Genomic DNA, 27213 nt, shown 5'->3' with positions numbered 1-27213 from the left:
GCCTCCGGGGCTGGTGGAATGGCAGCTTGGATGGTCCTACTCCCCACAGGTGGAGCGGTGCCCCGGGGCAACAGTTGGTGCTTGTAAGTGTCGATGTAGTGCCGGCGAAATACCTGAGGCAACTCCAGAGGGTGCAATTTCAAGGTCTTCACTCACAGTTCCTGGTTGGTGCACACTGGTGCCTCTGGACTGCTGGGACCCTCTGTCAGGGACCTCCACCGATCCTGGGTAGACCCGGGAGTAAAAGCCGGTGCACCCCTCTAATGTGTCTCTTTCTCGGTCGTCTTCTAAGCCTCGCCTTTTATGGATGGACCTGGCTTGGCCTCCACTACAGCCTCCGGGCCGGGGGCTTGCCTGTCGGTAGTTTTACCCCATTTCCAGAGGTTCTGCTGTGGGCTTTGGCCCGGGGAATTTGCAACTTCCCTGGGCCTCGGTTTTTACTTTTGGAAATGACTTCTCTTCCTCCAGTTTCTAGGGACCGTCCCCTGTATGCAGCTTGATCCCTCCACCGATGTTTCTGTGGAACAGGCCACGAGCCTGAAAGCTATCTGTGGCCCTGGAATCCCTTCTGTTCTACTTGGTGTCACCTGGACCTACTGGGTCCCAGGGTCTTCACCAGGAAGCGTCGCGTTCTTCTTTCTTGCTCCTGACTGACTAGAGCATTTCTCCTTTCAGCTCTCTCTGCAGACTCACACTTCTCACTTCTCTGCCTCCCGCAGACTTCCTCACTCCCCTCCTCCCTGAGGTAAACTAAACTCGCTCTCTTGACCTTCCTTACTACTCTGCTCTCGGGTGGCTCCTCCCACCCCCCAGTTGCCAAGCTACCACCCTATGGAAGCAGGGATGGGTCTTATGGCCCCTCCCAGCATGCAGCATGAGAGAGTAGCTGCCACTGTCCCTTGTCCCTGTGTGTACCTAACAATGGGTGTAGTGCAGATTTGCCTGTGGACCGGCGTTCACTCCTTTCCTTACCCAGGATGGGACATCACACCGCTGGATGGGGTGCAATGTTCCTGTGGCGACGGAAGCCTCAGGGGCGCCACACTCCCCCACAGCGAATCCCAGCACGTCCTCGGGCTGAAAAACAACAAGAAATGTGGAAGAAATTGCAAAACACATTTTTACATGCATGTAACAAAAACATTTTTAAAACTTTTCATCCCTTTATGGGAGGCACATTTTCTTGAACGTTGCAGAAATTAAAACTAATAAAACTTTAGAGACTTTTTAAGCTAGAGCAGACCAGCCACATTATGTCCAGTGGCCTGGTTACACATCAACATACTTCACATATAAACACATGTAACTGCGGACCACTTTCAAGTCCAGTGGCCCGGTAACACATTAACAGTGGGGGGGGTGACATCTTCGAAAAGCACAAAGGGGCAGGAATGCAGGAAAGGGTGTCATCTTCAAAAAGAACAAGGGCAGCACAAAAGGGAAAATCTTCAGAAATGACGAGGGGCAGACAGGGTCTATTTACAGTTCAACTTCTTCTTTCTTTTAATTAGCTGTGGGAGTCCCGCTGCGGCAGGGCCCTGGGCAGCAGGTAGGCCGTGCTCAGACTGGCCTGAGTCCCTTGGTCTTATTCTCCAGCTGTTGTGGGGCTGCTGTGGCGTGATGGTATCGGCGCTGCGTCCTTGTCTTGGCGGGCCACGCCCTGCGTGGCGGCGGCCTGGTCTTGGCGGGCCGTGCCTGGCATGACGGCGGCCTGGATTGGAGTCGCTGCTGTGAATGGTTGTTGACGGGCCGCACCTGGCGTGGCTGTGGCCTGGGCTTGGCGGGCCGAGCCTGGCGTGGCTGCGGCCTGGTTCAGCGTCACTCCAGCGGCGTGGATTAACGTCGCTGCTGCGGCGGGATCTTGCTTGGCCGAGCGGGGTATCGCGCCGGCAGGGGCATTAAAGACTCACCCCTCAGTAGCATCTCCGGTGTTCTAGCGGTTGCGGCTCCGCGCGTCGCCTGCCTCGCCGTCCACTTCTCATGGGCCCAGGCGATTCCGGCCATCTCTCTGAGCTCTGCGTGTGCTTCCCGGATTTGCTGCATCACCTTTGCCTCCAGCCTTTCACACCACTGGTCCATCTCCCAGCCCCACCAGTCAGCGGAGCCCAGCTCCGGATCGCTGCGTGTGGACACCATCCTCTCTGCATCTCCTTCTGCACGATCTCCCAGCAGCAGACTCGTCGCTTCTTCCAGTAGCAGACTTTTGATGTTGCTCAGCAACAGGTTGGTAACTTCCCGCTCTGCCTTTTCCAGCAGACTTATGGCTTCTTGTTTCGCCATCTTGCATTCGCTGCTCTGCTCTTTCATCCTGTCAGCCATCCTCCCGACCTCAGCCTTCAGCTCAGCAGCGGTCACAGGCTTGATCCAGGTGAGCTCCTCCTGGCCTCCGCTTGCAGAAGCCATCTTCTCTCTTCCTCTAGACAGCATTCTTAGCGCGCCATTTTGCCTTCTCCGCTTTCCATAGCGGGCTTAGCTTCGCGCTCCTTCTTGCAGACCAAGGGGGCGGGGCTTACTTTTGTGCCCTTCTCCAGGCACACCCCCCTTCTTCCCGCGCTTTGCAAGCGGTAATGGCGGCGGCTGTTTTCCAACAGTAAAACACACAGTCTTTTCAGGTGCACAGTACCCGGTGGGGGCCGGGCACGTTATCCTGTTCGCAACGCCAAAGTTGACTCGCCCACCCCAGGGCTATGGGACACCCGGTGCCAGGCCGGATTAGTCCGGGGGGTCGTCAGTGGTGGCGGGGCCCGACTCTGTGACGGTCGGGAGTCAATTAATATGACTGGTGACTTGGGGGTGATTAAAGTTTATATTCGTGACGCCACCTGTGGTTTGCGGCTATTAAGCCATCGCTGCTGTATGAGGCCTCCGGGGCTGGTGGAATGGCAGCTAGGATGGTCCTGCTCCCCACAGGTGGAGCGGTGCCCCGGGGCAACAGTTGGTGCTTGTAAGTGTCGATGTAGTGCCGGCGAAATACCTGAGGCAACTCCAGAGGGTGCAATTTCAAGATGTTTACTCATAGTTCCTGGTTGGTGCACACTGGTGCCTCTGGACTGCTGGGACCCTCTGTCAGGGACCTCCGCCGATCCTGGGTAGACCCGGGAATAAAAGCCGGTGCACCCCTCTAACGTGTCTCTTTCTCGGTCGTCTTCTAAGCCTCGCCTTTTATGGATGGACCTGGCTTGGCCTCCACTACAGCCTCCGGGCCGGGGGCTTGCCTGTCGGTAGTTTTACCCCCTTTCCAGAGGTTCTGCTGTGGGCTGTGACCCGGGGAGTTTGCAACTTCCCTGGGCCTCGGTTTTTACTTTTGGAAATGACTTCTCTTCCTCCAGTTTCTAGGGACCGTCCCCTGTATGCAGCTTGATCCCTCCACCGATGTTTCTGTGGAACAGGTCACGAGCCTGAAAGCTATCTGTGGCCCTGGAATCCCTTCTGTTCTACTTGGTGTCACCTGGACCTACTGGGTCCCAGGGTCTTCACCAGGAAGCGTCGCTTTCTTCTTTCTTGCTCCTGACTGACTAGAGCACTTCTCCTTTCAGGTCTCTCTGCAGACTCACACTTCTCACTTCTCTGCCTCCCACAGACTTCCTCACTCCCCTCCTCCCTGAGGTAAACTAAACTCGCTCTCTTGACCTTCCTTACTACTCTGCTCTCGGGTGGCTCCTCCCACCCCCCAGTTGCCAAGCTACCACCCTATGGAAGCAGGGATGGGTCTTATGGCCCCTCCCAGCATGCAGCATGAGAGAGTAGCTGCCACTGTCCCTTGTCCCTGTGTGTACCTAACAATGGGTGTAGTGCAGATTTGCCTGTGGACCGGCGTTCACTCCTTTCCTTACCCAGGATGGGACATCACACCGCTGGATGGGGTGCAAAGTTCCTGTGGCGACGGAAGCCTCAGGGGTGCCACATATACACCTACAATGATGTCAACAGGCATCTTCTAGATCAGGAAAAAAGAAAGTTTAATCATCATCACATGCAAATAATGTTACTGTAAGAGTAGTCATTTTACAAAATTTTTTGCCTCATGATATTGCAATGGTTGATTCATTAAAACATTTCAAGGATGACAAGTTACAGGTACTACGGTACAATCTGTGATAGGGTATTGATCCAGGAAAGTAGTCTGATTGCAGTCGACTCATGAAGCAATTTTTCTCTAGAGCATCTCCCTTATGAGATCAGATCAGTTGACATGTGTGGGGAAAGATGTGGGCTCACCGCGTGAGCTCACACCAAAGGGTGGGAGGCAACCTAGGACTTATATATACGTTCTATGTGGTTAAAAGGTTAGTTTGCATATTTCAAGTTTTTTTCCTTTCAGTGGAAAGTAGAAGAAGTGGTTGGATGAGTGTTAAGCCTGCTTTACACGTTGCAATTTTGCATACGATGTCGTATGCGATTTGCAACGCCCCCATCGTATGTGCGGCATGTTCAATTTGTTGAATGTGCCGCACAAACGATTACCCCCCGTCACACATACTTACCTTCCATACGACCTCGATGTGGGCGGCGAACGTCCACTTCCTGGAGTGGGAGGGACGTTCGACGTCACACGGCAGCCGGCCAATAGAAGTGGAGGGGCAGAGATGAGCGGGACGTAAACATCCCTCCCACCTCCTTCCTTCCGCATTGCCAGCCGGGAGCTGCAGGACGCAGGTAAGATCTGTTCATCGTTCCCGGGGTGTCACACACTGCGATGTGTGCTACCCCGGGTACGATGAACAACCTGACGTTCAATTCATCAGGAATGAACGACGTGCATGCGATGAACGGTTTTTCATTCAATCGCAATCGCACGTACCTGTCACACACTACAACATACCTTACGATGCCGGATGTGCGTCACTTACGACGTGACCCCGCCGACACATCGTAAGATATCTTGTAGCGTGTAAAGCGGGCTTTAGACCTTTAGCAGGAGGTCAAAGAGGTAAAATTTTCCCTTTTGTGGGAGATTTACAAACCATGCAAGATTCTTGTGGAAAATGAAATATGCATATAGCCTCTAGTGCTACCTATCGGAATTAGCCATCCTAAAAGTCAGAATTAACCCTTTAAAAAGCGTTACCAAATGAAATGACTCAGGCTTTATATCTAACGTCATGTGGGAAGGGAAGATTTTGACTTGTAGGATTGCTACTTCCAATAGGAGTCACTAGAGGCTATTTGCATATGTCTACCCATATAGAATCTTTTAATGTCAATATCCAGCTCAAAAGAATTGAATGCTTTATCAGATGTCTTTTATAGATTAAGTAATATCATATTAGAGGCACTATGTAACAAAGAACACCCATACCTCAATTAGGCTCTGTGCGCACGTTGCGTAATTTCATGCGTTTACGCTGCGTATTGCACTGCAGCGTAGATGCATGCATCCTGCATCCCCAGCACAATCTATGAAGATTGTGGATAATCCATCCGCATGTTGTGTGTTTGAGAGCGCAGTGATTTGCATGCTGAAATTTTGATCCAAATCGCTGTGCTCAAAAAAGCAACATGTCACTTATTTTGTGCGCTTTGGATGCTGCTCCCATTCTGTCTATGGGAGAGGCTGCAGAGCGCATGAAAGCAGCATCTATTCTGCAGACACACTGCATCCATTACGCAGTGTTTCTGCAGCGATTTGAAGCACCCAGGAGCGCAGCCAAATCGCTGCAGAATATTTGTCACGGCAGTACACAACGTGCGCACGCAGCCTAATACTCTGCCTCGCTACACTGTTAGGGGTACTTTACACGCTGCGACATCGCTACCGATATATAGTCGGGGTCACGTCGTTAGTGACGCACATCCGGCGCCGGTAGCGACATTGCAGCGTGTAACACTAATGAGCAACGATCAACGATCGCAAAATCGTTCCAAAATGGTGATCGTTGACACGTCGTTCATTTCCTTTATATAGCTGCTGCCACCGGTACGATGTTGTTCGTCGTTCCTGCGGCACAACACATCGCTGTGTGTGACCCCGCGGGAGCAACGAACATCTCCTTACCTGCCTCCACCGGCAATGCGGAAGGAAGGAGGTGGGCGGGATGTTACGTCCCACTCATCTCCGCCCCTCCGCTTCTATTGGCCGGCCGCTTAGTGACGCCGCAGTGACATCGCTATGACGCTGAATGCACCTCCCCCTTGAGGGAGGGATTGTTCAGCGGTCACAGCGACGTCGCTGCACAGGTATGTGCGTGTGATGCTGCCATAGCGATAATGTTCGCTAAGGCAGCGATCACCAAATGTCGCACGAGTGACGGGGGCAGGTGCTATCGCAGCGTGTAAAGTACCCCTTACTGTGAGGCATAATCTTCTAAAAGCATTTGCAAATCACTGGTCCCTTTTTCAAACTAGAACCTCATTGTCTGTTTTTTTCTGATTTCTTATTGAGCCATGGTCATTTCTCTTAATCAAAGTAATAGTATTTGATAAAACCAAAGGACAGATGTAATACGGTTGTCTTAAAGCATTATTCAATTAAAACAAAGCCACAGGTTGCCCCCGGCATGGTTGCTGTGCTTACCATTAGACTTATATAAAAATAAAGCATTCCCCCAAGTGCCAATAAATGAAATAGAAACAAATGTAATTGGATAGATATAAAATCGAATATTGCTGCAGTTATTCATTGTGATAATGTACTTAACCTTCCGGAAAATGCTACAGAATATTACTACCTTATAGTGGTATCATTAAAAAAGAGATTTTAGAAGGATAAGGTGTAAAACTAGGGAAAAAACAGAACCTTTACCTTTTCTATTTACAACTCAGAATTGCAGTGGTTCTGGAAGTGTGTGAATCCTTCAGAAATTTCCATATTTATGTAAACATTTAACAAAAACTACTTCAGATTTTCACACAAGTCCTAAATGTAAATAAAGATAAAAAAAAACAACAAATTGGTCAAAAATATTAGATTTTGTCATTTAAAAAAAAAAAATAAAAAATGAGGAATATGATACATGTCTGTGAACTGCAAAATTATGTGATCCTTTGTTTTCAGTATCTGGAGTGACCCCCATTGTGCAGCTATAACAGAATCTAAATGTGTCCATTAATCGTTGATTTGTCCTTCATATTGGCGTGAAGGAATTATAGCCGATTTCTCTATACAAAACATCATCAACTCTGTTGTGTTGGTGGGTTTCCTTCTATGAACTGCTTTCTTAAGATCTTTGCACAACATTTCTACAGGAGTTGAATTGGCCATTCCAAAACTTAAACTTTATTCTTCTTTAACCATTTTTTTTGTAGAATGACTTTTGTGCTTTGGCTGAATGACGCACATTTTCTTGAGAATCATCTAGTATACAAGTATTCTGACATTTTTCTTTAGAATTTGCTGGTATAATTCAGAATTCATTAGTGAAGTTAACAGCAAGTCATCCTGCTCCAGATGCAATAAAGAAGACTCCAGCCATGATACTACCATCATTGTGTTTCACTGATGATATGAAGTTTATATGCTGTAATGCATTTTTTCTTCTCCAAACTTACAATTTCTCAAACTATAAAAGCGCTATATTATCTCATACATGTTTATCCAGAATACATGTTCCAATTGCTTTCTGGCTTGTACCAGTGATCTTTAGACAGTAGTGGCCTCTTTTTACAATCCAGCTATACATACCACTATTGTTCAGTGTCCCTCTGATGGTGGAGTCAAAAATATTAACATTAGAGAGGCTTTTAGTAGCTTAGAACTCATCATGGGTTCCATTATGACCATGAGAACAATTATATACCTTGCTCTTGGAGTCGTTTTTGTTTATTGACCACTGCTGAGGTGGGTAATAATTGTCTTGAATTTCCTCTATTTATACACAATCTGGCTGACTATGAATTGGTAGAGTCCAAACTCTTAGGGGTACTTTGCACACTACGACATCGCAAACCGATGGTAGCGATGCCGAGCGCGATAGTCCCCGCCCCCGTCGCAGCTGCGATATCTTGTGATAGCTGCCGTAGCGAACACTATCGCTGCGGCAGCTTCACGTGCACTTACCTGCCCTGCGACGTCGCTCTGGCCGGCGAACCGCCTCCTTCCTAAGGGGGTGGGTCGTGTGGCGTCACAGCGACGTCACACGGCAGGTGGCCAATAGAAGCAGAGGGGCGGAGATGAGTGGGACGTAAACATCCCGCCCATCTCCTTCCTTTCTCATTGCAGCAGGGACGCTCGTAAGGTGATGTTCCTCGCTCCTGCGGCTTCACACACAGTGATGTGTGCTGCCGCAGGAACGAGGAACAACATCGTAACATCGGTCCTTCCGAAATTATGGAAATGACTGACACTATACCGATGATACAATTTCGATGCTTTTGCGCTCGTTAATCGTATCAAAAATGATTTACACACTCCGATGTCGACAGTGACGCCGGATGTGCGTCACTTTCGATTTGACCCCACCGACATCGCAGCTGCGATGTCGTAGTGTGCAAAGTACCCCATAGAGAGGGTTTTTTAAACTTTTCCATTCTGATAAGCATTGAGAGATCATTTCTGTTTGCTTTTAGTGATGGGTGGAACTGGACTGTAAAAGTCTGGATCCACTTGGTTCTAAACATACCCGAGTGACGGACCTGGGCCTTAATTCCTAGGGAATTCTGGCTAATGATCCAGATCTGGCATTCGGTAAATAAAAGAAAATAAATAAAGGAGAAATTAAGAAAATAAGAATGAAGCAAGCGCCTCATACTTACCGAGTCTCTGGCGCGGCTGTAACTGCTTCCAGGCCGCTCATTCTACTTCTGAGGCTGCTCATTAACGCTAATCAATATGCACTGCTTTCCCCGCCCACTGGCAGCCCTGGCATCTGTGATTGGTTACAGTCAGACGTGCCCCCAGCCTGTGTAACAGTGTTTGACTGCAACCAATCACAGACCCTGTCTGGGGGTCCCTATCGTGGTGTAAAAATAACTTAATAATAATAAAAAAAATTGTCATAGGGTCCCCCCATATTTTGATACTCAGCACAGATAAAGCATACGGCTACAGGCTGCAGCCACCAGCTTTTCAATTTTCTTGGCTGTGTCTCAAAATAAGAGGAACCGCATGCAACTTTTATTTTTATTATTTAAATAAATAATTTTAAAAAATAGCAAGTGGTCTCCTCTAATTTTGATACACAGCCATGATAAAGCCCAACAGCTGAGGGCTGGTATTCTCAGGCTGAGGAGACCCATAGTTATTGGGCCCCCCAGCCTAAAAAAAGAAGCCTGCAGCTGCCCAGGATTGTTGCATCAATTAGATGCCACCACCCTGGCACTTTATCCGGCTCTTCCCGATTGCTCTGGTGTGGTGGTAATCAGGGTAATAAGAGGTTAATAACAATGCACAGCTGCCACTAAGCCCTAGATTAGTAACGGGAGGCGTCTATGAGACCCCTCCATTAGTAATCTGTAAGTGAAAAAAAATAAACATAAACATTAAAATTAAAAAAATCCTTTATTTGAAATTAAATGCAAAAAATTCTTTTAGCAATTTATTAAAACCCAAAGCACCGAGGTCCAACATAATCCACACGAGGTCCCACAACAATTCTAGCTTTGCTACATCTGAAGTCACAGAGAGTGGCCACAGAACATAACTGCCCACTGTGAACTTCAGGCAAAGCATGAATGAGCTGTGCGATCAGCCATGTACTACATTTATTTCTGGTACTATGTGTTCAGATCTGTTGCTGTATTTATGTAATCTGTTTTGTCTGTACATAGTGTTCGTACATGTCTAGTGAATACCAGTAGCTTCTGTGTTTCAGCATTTTTTGGGAATATTTTAGCTATGAAGTATTTCATTTTCTGATAATGTCATTTATGAGTGTACTGTTTTCTGCTGACATACAGGGCAGAATCCCCCATTGGTGAATAGTGAATGTTCATATATAAGTGTAAAGGTGCGATAACACCCGACAACCATCAGTACCAAGTGACTGCCAATCAGCAACATGTTAGATAATTGCCCCTTTACACAGGCAGACAGTGCTTCCAATGTGGATTGAACAATCTGTAATAGATCTTTCAGTAAACGTAGGCCACCATTGTTCTCAGCAATATGAGTCCTGTTTACACACGTTGATGTGTTGCCAAGAACCATGATTTTTTTGTGCAGCATAAAAGATCATTTCAATAGAAAGAATTGGTCCTGCACCACCACGCTGTGTCTCGCACCGGTGTCAGCAAGGAGTAAGTTAGTTTAAGTCGTTCCAGGAGGTAGACTGGCCGTGGGTGCTCGTTGAACAGAGGAGTTTTCTCATAAAGCCAGCAAATAGATAGAAAAACAATGGCACATACCAACGAAGGTCCAGATATTAATGTTCTTTATTTTATCCAATGGTGCAGGTAAAAAGCGGGAGGAGAGCTGGGTGCGGGTCCGCTCAGGACGACGGCCGTTTCGTGCCCATATAAGTGCTTTTGGGCACGAAACGACTGTCGTCCTGAGGGGACCCACACCCAGCTCTCCTCCCGCTTTTTACCTGCACCGTTGGATGAATAAAGAACGTTAATATCTGGATCTTCGTTGGTATGTGCCATTGTTTTTCTATCTATTTGCTGGCTTTATGATAAAAGATCATTTCACCTAACGAACAAACTTTTAGCTCGTTCGTCGGATGACTGTCAGCTTGTTTAGATTGCAAGATAATCGTGAAAAAAGCTTTCCTAGCAACACTCGTTCTTAATACTCTTACAGTGTAGATGATTATCTTAAATAATAAATGTGTATAATGTTCAGTGCACATGACATGCAGTGTATAAAGTTATTGTGGGATGTAGTTATTCACTTGGTGTAGATAACAATTAAAAACATCTGGACTAGAAAGGGACCGACACTTTCCAAATAGTCCAGGTCCCATAAGGACTCTTAAAGGCGTTGCTCAATCTTAAACTACAATTCTGCAGTCACTCTGTGTGATTGCAGATTTGTGAATCCTCATATTGCCCACATTGCACGCTGTGAGGATTCTCCGGTCCCATGCGATATGCATACTTCTGGTCAGATTACGACTAAACTGTTTCTGGATTTACGCAATACACTTTCAATGAGTTAGGATGCACCAATCTAGTCACTTACATGACTGCCCACTCCTGTTTCCGGGATCGAAGAATCTGCACAGTGAGTGAGCTGTGAGGAGTTATAAGTCTGCAGTCACTTGGAGTGACTGGAGACTTGCATTCTAAGAACGGAAAAACAATTTAATCCATCCCTGCTTAGATTACCAATATAATATATGTTTTTGTACCTGCCCCTCTTTAACAGAACTCTGTCTTATGCTGTTTCCCACCTGGCTTCACAGAGACTCTACAATTTTTTGACTGCTCCAAGCCAATGCTGCGGCCTTTACCACCTACTGTCTCTGTCTTTCTGTGTTGCACCTCCAAAGATCTCATGGCAAAATTACTTATGCCAATTTCCTCTAACCAGTCCACTTCCTGCCTCCCACAAATCCTTATCACATAGTGGAGGCCACGTGGAGGCTGTGTGTCAGACCGCCAAAATAAGGGGATTCTTCTGTTGTTGATAAAAGGAGAAGTCCGTAAAAATCCAAGGTGGGTATATGAATACTGCTATATGTGATGCAGTAGGATATGGGATAGCCAGAGTAGGTCAAAAGTAGAGATGAGTGAACCTGAGGTTCGAGGTTCAAAGCTCGGGTCTTGGAAACCAACTACCAAAAAAACAAAGTTCGAGTTTGAAGTTCGAGTAAGTTATGAGTGCAAACCACTCAAGCGAGCAGCACTGTGCTTGTGAATGATTGATGCTCAGCCCGGTGCGAGCCACTTGCAGTGTTTGAACTGTTCACACTGAGGGGAAAATCATCATGATAAGATTTAATGTACACAAAACCCCCCAAAAATTTGAAAAACCTCACCAACCCTCTCTTCTAAGTGTTCTGCTTATAGCTGGCATGTGCACAGAGACATAACTGCCCAATTACTGACTTCCATTAAGGCTCGGATAAAGTTAGGGTCAGAAACTGAACCTTATACAAGGTTCAACTGTACCCTCTCAACCGAACTTCCAAAAGCTCACTCATCTCTAGTCAAAAGATTGTAGTGTTGTGTCTTCAGTGTTCCGGTAGAAGAAAATACTCTTAAAAATTGGGAACTGACGCTATCAACACCTGCTATTGTCGCGGGCGGAGGAGGGGACGCCGCGCTCTCCCCACCGCTCGGGTCTGGCTGCCGCGGCTGCTGCGGCCTCCTTCTGCTCGGTCGCTCGAGCAATGGGCTGGATCCCGGGGACTCTAGCGGCGCTCCTCGCCCGTGAGTGAAAAGGGGGTTTGTTGGGTGTGGGAATTGTCTATTGTCCGTGATGCCACCCACGGTTGTGGTGATTTGTAGACACCACCGCTGCTCTGCATGGGGATCCCGGGAGTGATGGTATGGGGCAGCTGGATGTTAGTCCTCCCCTCCGTGGGTAGGGGGTTGGTTGTCCCGGGGCCCAGTGATGAGGTGGGTGATGCAGGGCTTGGTTGGATGCAGGGACGCGGGGGCAGCTCTGTGCCTTGCGGCACTGTGGTACTCACTCAGCCTGAGACGATGACACAGTTCTCGGTAAAACACACGGCTGGAAAGACGGTTCCCACGGACGGCTGCACTTGCTTTCCCCAGTAGGTGACGGTGACGGTCCCTTTTTCCTGCACCTAAGATGACGATGGTTGCGATGGGTTCCCACCGGTAACCCGCTCCCCGGCTTGGATATGGGCCGGAGGAGCCCTACTTTGCCCGCAGGCGCTGGCCCTGAGAAACTGGTGCCCTGGCGGTGGCGGTGTCTCTCTGTAACGGTTGGAGAGTGCGAGGTACTGAAGTAAAGGGAGGCGACTGAAGATAAGTGTGGCATAGTTTTAACACAATCTCATAGTGGTGATAACTGTAACTGTTTAATTTCATTAGGGATTTGTTGTCTGTCTTTGTCTGGGGTACTGTGAAAAAGCAAAAAAAAAAAAAGTGTGTCTAGTGATTTAGTCAGTAGTATTAGCCACACCTGTTTCTAGAAGCTTCTAGCAGCTTCTATTAGTCCTTGTAGAACTATATAAACCAGCCAGAGCTAGCGAGGTGCTGAGAGTGCGAGGTACTGAAGTAAAGGGAGGCGACTGAAGATAAGTGTGGCATAGTTTTAACACAATCTCATAGTGGTGAAAACTGTAGCTGTTTAAGAAGAGAAGAGTCGCCGTAAGCTGATCGATTGCTGGGACTTGCCGGGTCTCGCTGTTTGAGGACATCGCAAAACCGCGCGCCTGACGGCGCGCGACTTTCGCCTGTCATACGCTACATCAGCATTATGGAAGAGAAGAAAATCCACATGGTCACCTGCAACACATGCTACATGTTTACGGATCTGCCGCACAAAAAATTCAACTTCACCTGTCAAAAATGCAAACTTGTTGCCCTCTTAGAGGAAAAGGTGCGGGGACTGGAAGAAAGAATAGCAACTTTGAAGCTAATTAAAGAACATGAGGACTTCTTGGACGAGGCAGAAGCAACAATTCAGGATATGGAAAGTGAGAAAAGCTTCAGAACACATACAGAGGCTGAAAAGTGGACACATGTGACCAAAAGAAGCCAGCGGATCAAGTGGTCGGCACTACCCACACAGCTTAGCAACCAATATGAAGCCCTCATGCTGGAGAACGAAAATGGCACAGCTCAGGATGATACCGTCTCTACAGGAGAAGACACAGGATCATCAAAAGAAGTTACTTTGTCAACAAAAGCAGAAACAAAAGACACTCAAAAGCACTCAGGAGCAACAAGCAGTGCGTCCAGAAAGAAAAGAAGAGTGGTAGTTATGGGCGACTCACTACTAAGAGGCACGGAGGCAACTATCTGCAGGCCGGACATAACCGCACGAGAAGTATGCTGCCTACCAGGAGCAAAAATCAAGGATGTGGCCAACAGGATACCAACTATCCTCGGATCCAAGGACGAATACCCGTTCCTATTGATACATGTAGGAACAAACGACACGGCAAGAAATGATCTACCAACTATTTGTGAAGACTTTGAAATTCTGGGGAAGAAAATAAAGGAACGGAACGTACAGGTTGTTTTCTCATCAATCCTCCCAGTCGATGGCCATGGTGTCAGAAGATGGAATAGGATACTAGATTTGAACAACTGGCTACGACGGTGGTGCAGGCAGCAAGGATTTGGATTCTTAGACCATGGAGTGAATTACCTCTACGATGGACTTCTCGCAAGAGACGGGATACACCTCACAAAACCTGGGAAACACACGTTCGCCAGAAGGCTTGCCACACTCATCAGGAGGGCTTTAAACTAGAAGAAGAGGGGATGGGAGAAAAAACAGCAGACAAGAACATGCAGCAGAAGGACAAACTAATCAAGGGCACTAGATGCCGTAAAGAGGACCCAAGACAGGGTACTAAGAAGGAAGCTGAGAAAAGGGGAGCAAAACTTCTTTCCTGCATGCTGACCAATGCAAGAAGCCTGACCAATAAGATGGAGGAACTGGAGCTGGTAATGTATGAGGAGAAATACGACATAGTAGGAATAACTGAGACATGGTTAGATGATAGTTATGACTGGGCGGCTAACCTGCAAGGATATGAATTGTTTAGGAGGGATCGTAAAAAAAGGAAAGGGGGTGGAGTCTGTCTATATATAAAGTCCAGTTTAAAGCCCAGACTAAGAGAAGATATTCAAGAGGGAAATGAAGAGGTGGAGTCTCTATGGGTGGAGATACAAGGAGGGAAAACTAATAAAATCCTCATAGGGGTTTGTTATAAGCCACCAAATATAACAGAAACCACTGAAAATGTATTATTGAAACAAATAGACAAAGCAGCAAATCACAATGAGGTGATTATTATGGGGGACTTCAATTACCCCGATATAGACTGGGAAACTGAAACCTGCGTATCTCAGAAAGGAAACCGGTTTCTGTCAGTAACTAAGGATAATTATCTGTCCCAACTTGTGCCGGGCCCAACTAGAGGGGCAGCCCTTCTGGACTTAATTTTAAGCAACAGGCCAGATAGAATAACAGACGTACGAGTGGATGGGCACCTAGGGAATAGTGACCACAATATAATACAATTCCACTTGTCCTTCAGTAAGGTGCCTTGGAGGGGGGTTACAAAAACGCTGAATTTCAGGAAAGCAAAGTTTGATCAACTTAGAGAAGACCTTCGCCAAAAATGGGAGCACAGAAAATAAGTGGGAAATTTTTAAATCGGTATTAAACACCCACTGCGAGCTAGCCATACCATACAGAAATAAAAGGGCTAGGAACAGGAGAAAACCAATGTGGCTAAATAAGGATGTAAAAGGGGCAATGAATAATAAGAAAAAGGCATTTAAAAAGCTAAAACAAGAAGGCAGCGAGGAAGCATTAAAAATATATAGAGAAAAAAATAAAATGTGTAAAAAACAAATATATTTAGCAAAAGTAGAAACTGAGAGACTCATTGCTAAGGAAAGCAAAGCAAATCCCAAACTATTCTTTAATTATATAAACAGAAAAAAGATTAAAATTGATGGTGTTGGCCCTTTAAAGAATAATGAGGGTAAAATCATAGAAAGCGATGTGGGAAAAGCAAATGTTTTAAATACTTTTTTCTCAACTGTGTTCACACAGGAAAAGCATATGCCAGGGGAAATGCAGAGTGATCATGTAGATGCCCCATTAAGTATGACCTGCCTAACCCAGGAAGAAGTACAGAACCGACTTAGTAACATTAAAATTGACAAATCACCAGGCCCTGATGGCATTCACCCTCGGGTATTAAGGGAGTTAAGTAATGTGATAGACAGGCCTCTATTCCTTTTATTTAAAGACTCTATAGAAACTGGGTCTGTTCCACTGGATTGGCGGCTAGCAAATGTGGTACCAATATTCAAAAAAGGGTGCAAAAGGGAACCTGGAAACTATAGGCCGGTAAGCTTAACATCTGTTGTGGGTAAAATGTTTGAAGGGTTTTTAAGGGATACTATTATGGAATGTCTCAGTGTTAATAACTGTTTAACTCCATATCAACATGGATTTATGAAGGATCGCTCCTGTCAAACTAACCTGATCAGCTTCTATGAGGATGTAAGCTCTCACATGGACCGAGGAGAATCATTGGATGTCATTTATCTCGACTTCGGTAAAGCATTTGACACTGTCCCACATAAAAGACTGCTAAGTAAAATGAGAAAGCTTGGGCTCGGGGAAAATGTGTGTAGATGGGTAGGTAGCTGGCTTAGTGGTAGAAAACAAAGAGTGGTTATTAATGGTGCATACTCAGATTGGGCCAGGGTTACTAGTGGGGTGCCACAGGGGTCTGTATTGGGCCCCCTACTATTTAATATATTTATTAATGATCTGGTGGATGGTTTACAGAGTAAAATATCAGTATTTGCAGATGATACAAAACTATGTAAGGTAGTTAACACAAAGGAGGACAGTTTGCAACTACAGATGGACTTGAGTAAATTGGAGAATTGGGCTGAAAAATGGCAAATGAGGTTTAACACAGATAAGTGTAAGGTTATGCACATGGGAAGGAGAAACAGATGCTACGATTACTTACTAAATGGGAAACTGCTGGGGAAATCAGACATGGAAAAAGACTTAGGCATCTTAGTGAATAAGAATCTAAATTGGAGTGCCCAGTGTCAGGCAGCAGCCACCAAAGCAAATAGGGTGATGGGATGCATTAGAAGAGGTCTGGGGGCACGAGATGAAAACATCATTCTCCCTCTGTACAAATCACTAGTCAGACCACACTTGGAGTATTGTGTGCAATTTTGGGCGCCGGTGCTGAAGAAAGACATTACTGAACTTGAAAGGGTTCAGAGGCGGGCTACTAAAATAATAAATGGAATGGGTGCATTACAATACACGGAAAGGTTATCAAAATTAGGTCTATTTACTCTAGAAAAGAGAAGACTTAGGGGAGACCTAATAAATATGTACAAATATATCAGAGGGTCATATAGAGATCTCTCCCATGATCTGTTTGTACCAAGGACTATGACAAGAACAAGGGGGCATTCTTTTCGATTGGAGGAAAGAAAATTCCTACATCAGCATAGAAGAGGGTTCTTCACGGTAAGAGCAGTGAGGCTCTGGAACTCTCTTCCTGAGGAAGTGGTGATGGCCAACTCACTGAATGAATTTAAGAGAGGAATGGATGCATTTCTTGTTAGCAAAAGTATAGAAGGTTATAAATAGCATAATTTTACAGGTAGATAGAAGAGCGACCAAGATTATTAGAGGACTGGGTGGGCTGCAATACCAAGACAGGTTATTAAACTTGGGGTTAGTTAGGAAAAACAAAGGCTTAGGGGGATCTAATCACAATGGATAAATATATGAGGGGACAGTACAGAGACCTTTCGAAAGATCTCTTTACACCTAGGCCTGCGACTGGAACATGGGGGCATCCGCTATGTCTTGAGGAAAGAATGTTTAATCATAATCACAGATGAGGATTCTTTACTGTACGAGCAGTGAGACTATGGAGCTCTCTGCCGTATGATGTTGTATTGAGGGATTCACAAGTAAAATTTAAGCAGAGCCTGATCGCATTAATTGAAAAATATAATATTACCAGTTATGTATATTGGATTTTATGACAGGGTGTTGATCCAGGGAACTAGTCTGATTGCCGTATGTGGAGTCAGGAAGGAATTTTTTCCCCCATTGGAGCTTATTTGACACATTGGGGTTTTTTTGCCTTCCTCTGGATCAACATGTTAGGCTACGGGTTGAACTAGATGGACTTAGAGTCTCCCTTCAACCTTAAAAAAAAACTATGAAACTATGACTGTTGCCTTCAATCGGGACTTGGTTGTTGGGAGACAGTCGTCCCCTTCACTGATGGATTTGGCAAATTATGGCGACTCCTAGCCTTGCCGGGATCCGAAAGGCCCCTGCCCTGGTGCTGACTTTTCTTCTTATACTGCTCCAGACCGCCGGGTCACCACCCGTCCGCGGTCCTTCCAGCAACCTCCGAGCAGTCCCCCTGCAGACTATCACCGCCGTCTGCTGACCTTGCTGTCACAGTCCGGGGCACACACCCGGACCAGCTTCAGGCTTTCTTAACTGTCACTTTTTACTCCTTCTCTCAAGCTCCTCTACCACTTCCTTCTACTTCACTCCCCTGGCTTGAACTCCTTGTTTACTCCTCCACTTCCCTAGCTTAACTGCCTGGTTCTCCCTCCTCCAGGGCTGTGAACTCCTCGGTGGGCGGAGTCAACCGCCTGGCCCACCCCCTGGTGGGAACACCAGCTCCTGGAGGAAGGCAACAAGGATTTTTGGGTTAGCTTTGGTGTTCCTAACTGGGGTGTAGGGTGTGGTGGTGTCATGACCTGTGACCCCTGGCTTGCCCAGGGCGTCACATTCCCCCTTAGCAAAATGCAGACCGTTTGCGGGCTGCCCGTCCAACACCGGTTTTATTTTCTGAAAATATATAAAAAGGTAAAACGGTAACATAACAATGTATGACATCATCCCACATCGGGAGGCACATTTCTTAAACGTTGCAAAACGGTTTACGGTTACGGTCTCCGCTCCCACCCAAGCAACCTGGCCCTGATGCTGCCCCTAAAGCCCAGGCAGCACCCCTTGACCCAAGTCCAGCACAAGTTACCCGAGCGGGATCTGTCCTTCCCCTCCAGAGGGTAGCCACCGGTCCCGGTGGTGGCTGGGCCCCAGCCGGCTCTACTGCGGGCCCTCCATCCAACCTGCCTCTTCGGAGGCGGCACTGCGGAAACGGTAACGGTAAACAACTTATTTACATGCCACTAGCGTCTGTGGTTGCCCTGCAAGTTCACGGGCTTGTCCATGGAAAGTCCTCCAAGAAACTTTTTTTTTAAATGGTCCCCTCGGGGACAACAGTGCCGGCAACGGCCGGTTCCCAATCACGGTTAATCAGATGAAGCTTCGGTAATCATTTTCATTTTTGCAAAACTTTCAAACTTGTAAACATACTCAGACTGGTGGTCCCAACGGGGACGGTGCAACGGTGCTCCGCTGCCATCACTCGGAGTCCTCAACATCACCTGAGGGAGGGGGCGCGGTGCTTACACGGGACTCCTGGCTGCCCCTTAGCTTAGCGTCCAGCGCGAACCACCCCCTCTCCCCACAGTGCCGGGTGTACTGCATGATGTCGCCCGGCATCAAGTTACGGCCGGGATGCTCCTCAGGCAGGTGGGCATTCACATCCCGCTGGGCTATAAATACTTCGGCCTCCAGGCCCGGTTCATATATAAACCCATAGCCCCGGCAGACATCAAACCGCCTCACCTGCCCTTCATACAGCGGGCCCCGGACACAGAACGTTGCCTGACGGAGGCTCTCTTTTTCCTTGATTGCTCGGGCCACCAGCTCCGCCTTTTTCCTCTCTCTCTCACCGATCTCCAGGCCCAGCGGTACCGGCTCCCTGTCCCAATACGGCGCTGCCGCGAGCTCCGGCTCACGGGTCGGGCCCCACGGGACATTCTGGACGCTGCCCACTGTCAGGGATCTGGGCGGCGGGTCCCGCGGTGTCTTGGCCTTGGGCGCCGCCTTGCAGCGACAACCCGGCGCTACCTCAGCCGAGGTGTGAGGGATGGGCACAGGGGCTTTCCGCTGCTGGGCCTCCGGCTCGAAACGGGTCATCAGCTCCGGCTCGGGGACTTTCTCGGGAGACGCCTCTGGTGCGGTTTTCGGGGCTTTCCAGGGCAACACCTCCGGTCGACTACGGGCTCCGGCTGCAGGTCGGCCCGCCGGGGCGGGCATGCTGGGTATCGCTACCGATTGCGGTGGCAGCGGGCCTAGTGGCGGGGTCACGGCTTCCGGGACGGGTGGCGAGGGAGGCAGCAGGGGGAGAGGGCTTGGACTGGGCCCCGCAGCCGCGATGACTGTCCCTTCCAGGGCATCGGGGCGTGGGTCACTCACCCTCCCTTCCTCGGCTTCCTCCTCGCGTCTCCGCACGGTCGCAATCACGTCCGCCATGTCGGCCTCCCATTCCTCCATGAGGAGCTGCATTCTGACCTGCAGCCTCTGGTAGAGCTGCGCGGTCCGGATCTCCACCCACGCCGCGGTTCCAGGCGCGGGGGCTACGGTGCTGCGGTACGGCATGAACATGTTGCTGGCGGCCTCTCCCAGGAACAAGATGTCTGCAGAGTCCTGGCGTCCCTGCTTTTATAGCTGCGCTCACATGCAGCCAGCCACCATCGCGTCCCCCTTAGCTTCTCTTTAGCCACTCCTCTATCGGGGCGGGGTTTTGGCCTTCGCGCCTCTGCTACTCGAGAAGACGCTCGAGTGGGGACTTTTCGCACCAAAGATGGCGGCTTCTGAAATTTTCTGGCCGGACACCTCCGGCGGTAACAAGGCGCACCTCTACCAGACGGCAGAGCGGTAAGATCCTGTTCGTGACGCCAAGTTGTCGCGAGCGGAGGAGGGGACGCCGCGCTCTCCCCACTGCTCGGGTCCGGCTGCCGCGGCTGCTGCGGCCTGCTGCTGCTCGGTGGCTCGAGCAATGGGCCAGATCCCAGGGACTCTAGTGGCGCTCCTCACCCGTGAGTGAAAAGGGGGTTTGTTGGGTGTGGGAATTGTCTATTGTCCGTGACTCCACCCACGGTTGTGGTGATTTGTAGACACCACCGCTGCTCTGTATGGGGATCCCGGGAGTGAGGGTATGGGGCAGCTGGATGTTAGTCCTCCCCTCCGTGGGTAGGGGGTTGGTTGTCCCGGGGCCCAGTGATGAGGTGGGTGATGCAGGGCTTGGTGGGATGCAGGGACGCGGGGGCAGCTCTGTGCCTTGCGGCACTGTGGTACTCACTCAGCCTGAGACGATGACACAGTTCTCGGTAAAACACACGGCTGGAAAGACGGTTCCCACGGACGGCTGCACTTGCTTTCCCCAGTAGGTGACGATGACGGTCCCTTTTTCCTGCACCTAAGATGATGATGGTTGCGATGGGTTCCCACCGGTAACCCGCTCCCCGGCTTGGATATGGGCCGGAGAAGCCCTACTTTGCCCGCAGGCGCTGGCCCTGAGAAACTGGTGCCCTGGCGGTGGCGGTGTCTCTCTGTAACAGTTGGACTGTTGCCTTCAATCGGGACTTGGTTGTTGGGAGACAGTCGTCCCCTTCACTGACGGATTTGGCAAATTATGGCGACTCCTAGCCTTGCCGGGATCCGAAAGGCCCCTGCCCTGATGCTGACTGTTCTTCGTATACTGCTCCAGACCGCCGGGTCACCACCCATCCGCGGTCCTTCCAGCAACCTCCGAGGAGCAGTCCCGCTGCAGACTATCACTGCCGTCTGCTGACCTTGCTGTCACAGTCCGGGGCACACACCCAGACCAGCTTCAGGCTTTCTTAACTGTCACTTTTTACTCCTTCTCTCAAGCTCCTCTACCACTTCTTTCTACTTCACTCCCCTGGCTTGAACACCTTGTTTACTCCACTTCCCTAGCTTAACTGCCTGGTTCTCCCGCCTCCAGGGCTGTGAACTCCTCGGTGGGCGGAGCCAACCACCTGGCCCACCCCCTGGTGTGAACACCAGCTCCTGGAGGAAGGCAACAAGGATTTTTGGGTTAGCTGTGGTGTTCCTAACTGGGGTGTAGGGTGTGGTGGTGTTATGACCTGTGACCCCTGGCTTGCCCAGGGCGTCACATTATGAGATTGCTAGTGGGCAAAAACAAGTTACAAAGTGATTATACTCGATTCAGAGTTATTTTTTGTTTATATACGGGTAATCCCATTGCAGGTGACATCACACTTTCTCCAAGTGGCAGTTCCATATTTTTTCTAGAAGTGTTTTATCAGCGCTACAGGCCAGAATACTGAAGATACTATCCTACAATGCTTTGACCTACTCTTTCTATGCCAGATCCTACTGCTTCGAATATAACTTTATTCATATACCCACCTTGGATCTTCACGAACTTCTCCTCTTATCAAGAGTAGAAGAATTCCCTTATTTCGGCGGTCTAACACACAGCCTCACAGTGTTTCATCTTGTTTACACGGGTAGGCATTGTCTCAACCGTCACTTTCATTTATATGGTCCTTTTTGTCACATATACTGTACTAGTTTCACATTGCATTGGACGCACAGTACCATATAACTCATATTTCTTTTATTTATATTTTACTATCTTTATGTGTAGCAGCCCACAGGACTTGCAGGGCATAACTCGTCACCAGGCCAATGGTTTTGTGGGGTTGCTGTGAATGATCTGACCCAGCTTCATGGCCCCATTGGCTACAGGCAAAGAGAGAGTCAAAAAGGGGGATTGAGGATTTGCTTTGTAGCGCCACCCGTGGTGCGTGGCCAAAGATTAGCCGCCGCTGCGAGATGTCACTCTCCTCCGGGGCTGATGTTACCGCAGCCCAGATGGTCCACCTCCCCACAGGTGGATCGATCTCCGGGGAGGACAGTGATGACGGGGGAAGGGCCATTGGCACCGATGCGTGGAGCAGTGGTGCCGGCAAATCATAGTCTCACACAGGGGCTGCAGTTTCAGGTGTTTTACTCACAGTTCATGTGCTGCGCCCGCAGAGTACCAGTCATCGCCGTGATGGGCCCCAGCCGGATGAAGCAAAGGTCACCACCTGTGTTGTGAAGCGTGTGAGACCTTCGTCCTTGTGCCTTGTAGTGTGGATCCCTGTGGCGTGAAGCTACTTGGGGACCCCAGTGTCCTTGGCTTTAGTTGCCATCCTGTAAGCAGGCAGCGCAAAACTTGTTATGGACCCGACCGTGGCTATGGCTCCTGTCTCTATCTGCTGCTGTGCCCCGGGACTTTTGGTAGTGGCCAATGGGACATGAAATCCCCTTTCTCTGCAGATTTGTTAGAGTCCATGAAGGTTCCCTAACCGAGGGCTCTGCACCCTGACTGGCATCCTGTGCAAACTCAGTGCGGGTCATGGCCCCTGGTCCTGGGACTAATTCCACCAGTCTCCCGTCCCCAGGACCAGTCTGGTAAACGCTGATCTCCTAAGGGGTACTTTACATGTTGCGACATCGCTTCCGAAATATCGTCGGGGTCACGTCATTAATGACGCACATCCGGCGCCGGTACCGACATCGCAACGTGTAAATCCTAGGTCCGACGATAAACGATCACAAAAGCGCTGAAAATCGGTGATCTGTGTAGCGTCGTACATTTCCATAATGTTGGGTCAACCGCAGGTGCGATGTTGTTTGTCGTTCCTGCAGCTCCACACATCGCTGTGTGTAAACCCGCAGGAGCGACAAACATCTCCTTACCTGCATCCCGACGGCAATGCAGAAGGGAGAAGGTGAGCAGGATGTTATGTCCCGCTCATCTCCACCCCTCCGCTTCTATTGGGCGGCAGATTAGTGATGTCGCATTGACATCACTGTGACGCCGAACGCACCTCCCCCTTGGAGGAGGGATTGTTTGGCAGTCACAGCAACGTCGCCAACCAGGTATGTGCGTGTGAAACTGCCATAGCGATAATGTTCGCTACGGCAGCAATCACCACATATCGCATGTGCAACGGGGGCGGGTACTATCGCGCTCGGCATCGCTAGCCGATGCTAGCGATGTCGCAGCGTGTATAGTACCCCTAAGGCTGTCTGATCTCTTCTGCTCTGCTTTGATACAGGAAAAATATATCTTTGTACGGTACAAAAATATATTTTACCTGTATCAAAATGGAGGATACCAGAATGTACCGCATCTTTATTTTTTATCTCTTCTGCTCCCAAACTATTTTGAGGTAAAACTCCTTCAAAACTGAAACTAAGTGTGTTCGCTCACTTCTCAGGCAGCCCCACTTTTTTGATGTCTCATCCTGCCCGGGAATTTTCCAAGCTGGCTGGCTAGAAACCACCTAAGTGTATTTTATAAGTTAAAGGGAACCTGTCATCGGTTTTCCGGCATATAAGTGGCGGCCACCACCACTGGGCTCTTATATACAGTATTCTAGCATGCTCTATATAAGAGCTGTGTAGATCATAAAAAAACACTTTATAATACTCACCTAATGGTTGTGCTGCAGTGGAGTTGGGCCATATAGGCGTCTCCATTGTCTGATGCCGGTCCCGCGCAGGCACATTACACTCAGGGCAGATCAAAGTGCGCCTGCGCAGGACCTTAATGCCGGCGAGTGTGGATAATATAGACGCGTCATGCACCCCGGCTACAGAAGAAGAGGACGAAGATGGCCGAAAGAGGCGGCACCGGCACCAGACAACGGAGACACCCATCTGACTCAAATCCTTCGCAGAGCGACCGTTTAGGTAAGTATTATAAAGTGTTTTTTATGTTATACCCAGCGGCCTGGGCTCTTATATACAGCATGTTAGAATACTGTATATAAGAGCCCAGTGGTGGTGGCTGCAGCTTATATGCCAAAAAAATGATGACAGGTTCCCTTTAACCTCTTCTTACCCAGGATAAGCATTACACCTTAAGACAGATGCAATACTCTGTGGTGACTGAAGCCTCAGGGGCGCCACACATGCACAGAGGCAGTGAGTGTGCTCATTTATGCAGCTTTTAGCACTTATATAGGATAGTGAAACCACTTGTGCATAGTAAATATATACGGTACTTTTATACATTCCTTTTAAAAAAAAAACGCAGCGTTTAACAGTAGCAGCAAAATAAAAATGTATTAAAAACCCATGTAAAAATGCATGAAAATCCCTTAATATGTATGCAGCATGTTTCCTGCCAACACCCTGGGTTTTTCATTTGGAAAAAAAGCTGCAAAAAAGAACTGTGTGAGCATAACCTAATGTCCAAATGCTATAACGTGATGTGAACACACAGCTGAGACCTGCTTTCATGTAACTGTAGGAAACGTGTGCCTTGTATTCCTTGTACACAGTATTATTGCCAGATATCAGCTGCTTGCTGGAAAGGTCAGCCGTACAGAACAGCAGGAAATTGATATGGACAGCCAGCATTAAACATTACTGGCAGATAAGGACAATATTTGATTTAGGTAAAGTCATAAAAAGCTTACATCAGTGGTGCAGCTAGCCTGCTCTGTTCACACTACATATTTACTTTGCTCCGCTAATTTACTGTCATTTAAAGCTGATGGTCAGTTATTTAGCTACATTTCATATAGAAGTACCGCAAATGGTTATTTTCTTATCCTCACTTAACTAAATCCAGAATAATGTTGTTCCTTTGGGCAGTAATGACGTTCATAACATGTTTTCTGCCATCCACATTTACCTTTTGGGGCAGTTCCTTTTCACTTGATTCATGCTGCCCAAACCACCAACAGCGCAAATATGAGCCTGTCTTGATGATTGCAGCCAGGAATGTTTTTCACTGAAATGCTTTGATGCTTCAGAGAAAATATAGTTTGAAGAGCCCAGCACTGCTCTAGGTGATTGACAGGTCTCTCTGGAAGTACACACTTATGAGGGACCCGTCAATCACACGGAGTGGGGAGATGCCAGCTGGGTGTGGCGCAAAACCCATGGTCCCAAACCACTTCTTCAAACTAGATTTTCACAAAAAAATATACTTGGCTTCAATCGTCAATTGGGCAGTCCATATCAAGTGACATGTTCCCTTTAATATGTGACCAACCTTCCTTTGTGTTCTCCTGTATTCGAGGCATTCATCAAATCTTTTTATGTTACCTACACTGAGTTTAATTTTCAAAGAATGGCAAAAAAATGTATTTTTTTAAAATTATATATATCTCAATTCCTGTTCATTCACCCATAGCTTACATTAATATTCCTATGACTGATGGGGTGTTTCTTCCCTAGGTCTCTCGGCAGCTAAAGTGCTAGTAGATTCAGGTCTGAGTGTAGTTGTGCTTGAAGCTCGTGATCGAGTAGGAGGTCGAACATTCACTGTAAAGGTAAGTTAACTGACTATACATAATGGCTAAATGGATGGGATTATTAATGGGGTTCTCTTTTATTAGCAAACTGTAGAAAAATGTCCCATTAAAATGTAACTTTTAATAAATACTTTAAAAAAAGTCAAAGACCATCTCAATCACAAAAAACATAAAAAATTATTAAGATCTTGCAGAATGTATAGTAACACAAAGAAATCCAGGCGGGAGAGCTAGAATGTAAACTGGCCCTAAATAAGCCCTAACAAAAACTCTCCCTACCTAGCAATGGAGGGTATGACGCCCTAAAGGTTCTGGCGCCCCCATTCACCGACGGGAAACCCTATATGGCCCTGTTCAGCCCTGCACAGATCAAAAGAGCACAAAATATACAAAAGACCACCATCTAAATAAATGGAGGTCAAGAAAACTTATGAGAAATTTTTGAAGACAATATCCCAAAAGTGTAACAAAAGACCACCATCTAAATAGATGGAAAGTCACAGAAACTGATCTGCAAAAGTTGTGTCCAAAGGCAGCGTCCCAAAGGTTCTCTTTTATTCCATTGAGCTTTAACACAAAAAAATAACATGTACAGCTGTAGTTATTCACAGCTCAAGTTCCAGCATTGAAGCACCAGTAGGGCACCATACACTGTATTTGGTAATTTATATACAAGAAGTTAATGGCTAAAAAGAAAATTAAACTGGAAAACCCTTTGAAGAAACTGATTTTAAAAGGACCTTGACAGCTGATATATGATGACCAAACCACAGGCAGCATAGGTAAACACTGACTTATTCTGTGCAGCCAGGTATATTATGCTCTGAAATGCTGCAACAATTAAAGGCTGGTCAGGGACCATGCCATTGGAGAGACTAGTTCAAGAACCAACTTATTTTAATGTCCCTTATCTAGTCCCCTGTAACTCCTTTCCATGTCCCTTATGTAGTCCCCTGTAACTCCTTTCCTTGTCCCTTATCTAGTCCCCTGTAACTTCTTTCCATGTCCCTTATCTAGTCCCTAACAACTTCTTTCCATTTCCCTTATCTAGTCCCCTGTAACTTCTTTTTATGTCTCTTATCTAGTCCCCTGTAACTTCTTTCCTTGTCCCTTATCTAGTCCCCTTTAACTTCTTTTCATGTCTCTTATCTAGTCCCCTGTAACTTCTTTTCATATCCCTTATCTAGTCCCTAACAACTTCTTTCCATTTCCCTTATCTAGTCCCCTGTAACTTCTTTCCTTGTCCCTTATCTAGTCCCCTTTAACTTCTTTTCATGTCTCTTATCTAGTCCCCTGTAACTTCTTTTCATATCCCTTATCTAGTCCCTAACAACTTCTTTCCATTTCCCTTATCTAGTCCCCTGTAACTTCTTTTCATTTCCCTTATCTAGTCCCCTGTAACTTCTTTTCATTTCCCTTATCTAGTCCCATGTAACTTCT

At 47.7% G+C, this 27213-nt stretch overlaps 1 protein-coding gene across 1 annotated transcript in view; it reads left to right on the top strand.

Moving 5' to 3' along the window:
• The window catches only part of LOC142288720 (amine oxidase [flavin-containing]-like), a 202644-nt gene that overhangs the window by 74647 nt on the left and 100784 nt on the right, over positions 1 to 27213 (top strand). Inside the window, exon 2 of the mRNA XM_075333533.1 lies at positions 25697 to 25791. Within this exon, the coding sequence (XP_075189648.1) occupies positions 25697 to 25791 (95 nt within the window). The remainder of the gene's footprint in view (positions 1 to 25696; positions 25792 to 27213) is intronic.

The sequence above is a fragment of the Anomaloglossus baeobatrachus genome, chromosome 2, assembly GCF_048569485.1.
Source record: "Anomaloglossus baeobatrachus isolate aAnoBae1 chromosome 2, aAnoBae1.hap1, whole genome shotgun sequence".
Taxonomy (NCBI): Eukaryota; Metazoa; Chordata; class Amphibia; order Anura; family Aromobatidae; genus Anomaloglossus; species Anomaloglossus baeobatrachus.
The sequence above is the reverse complement of the archived record's forward strand: the minus strand, read 5'-3'. Positions and strand labels throughout refer to the sequence as shown.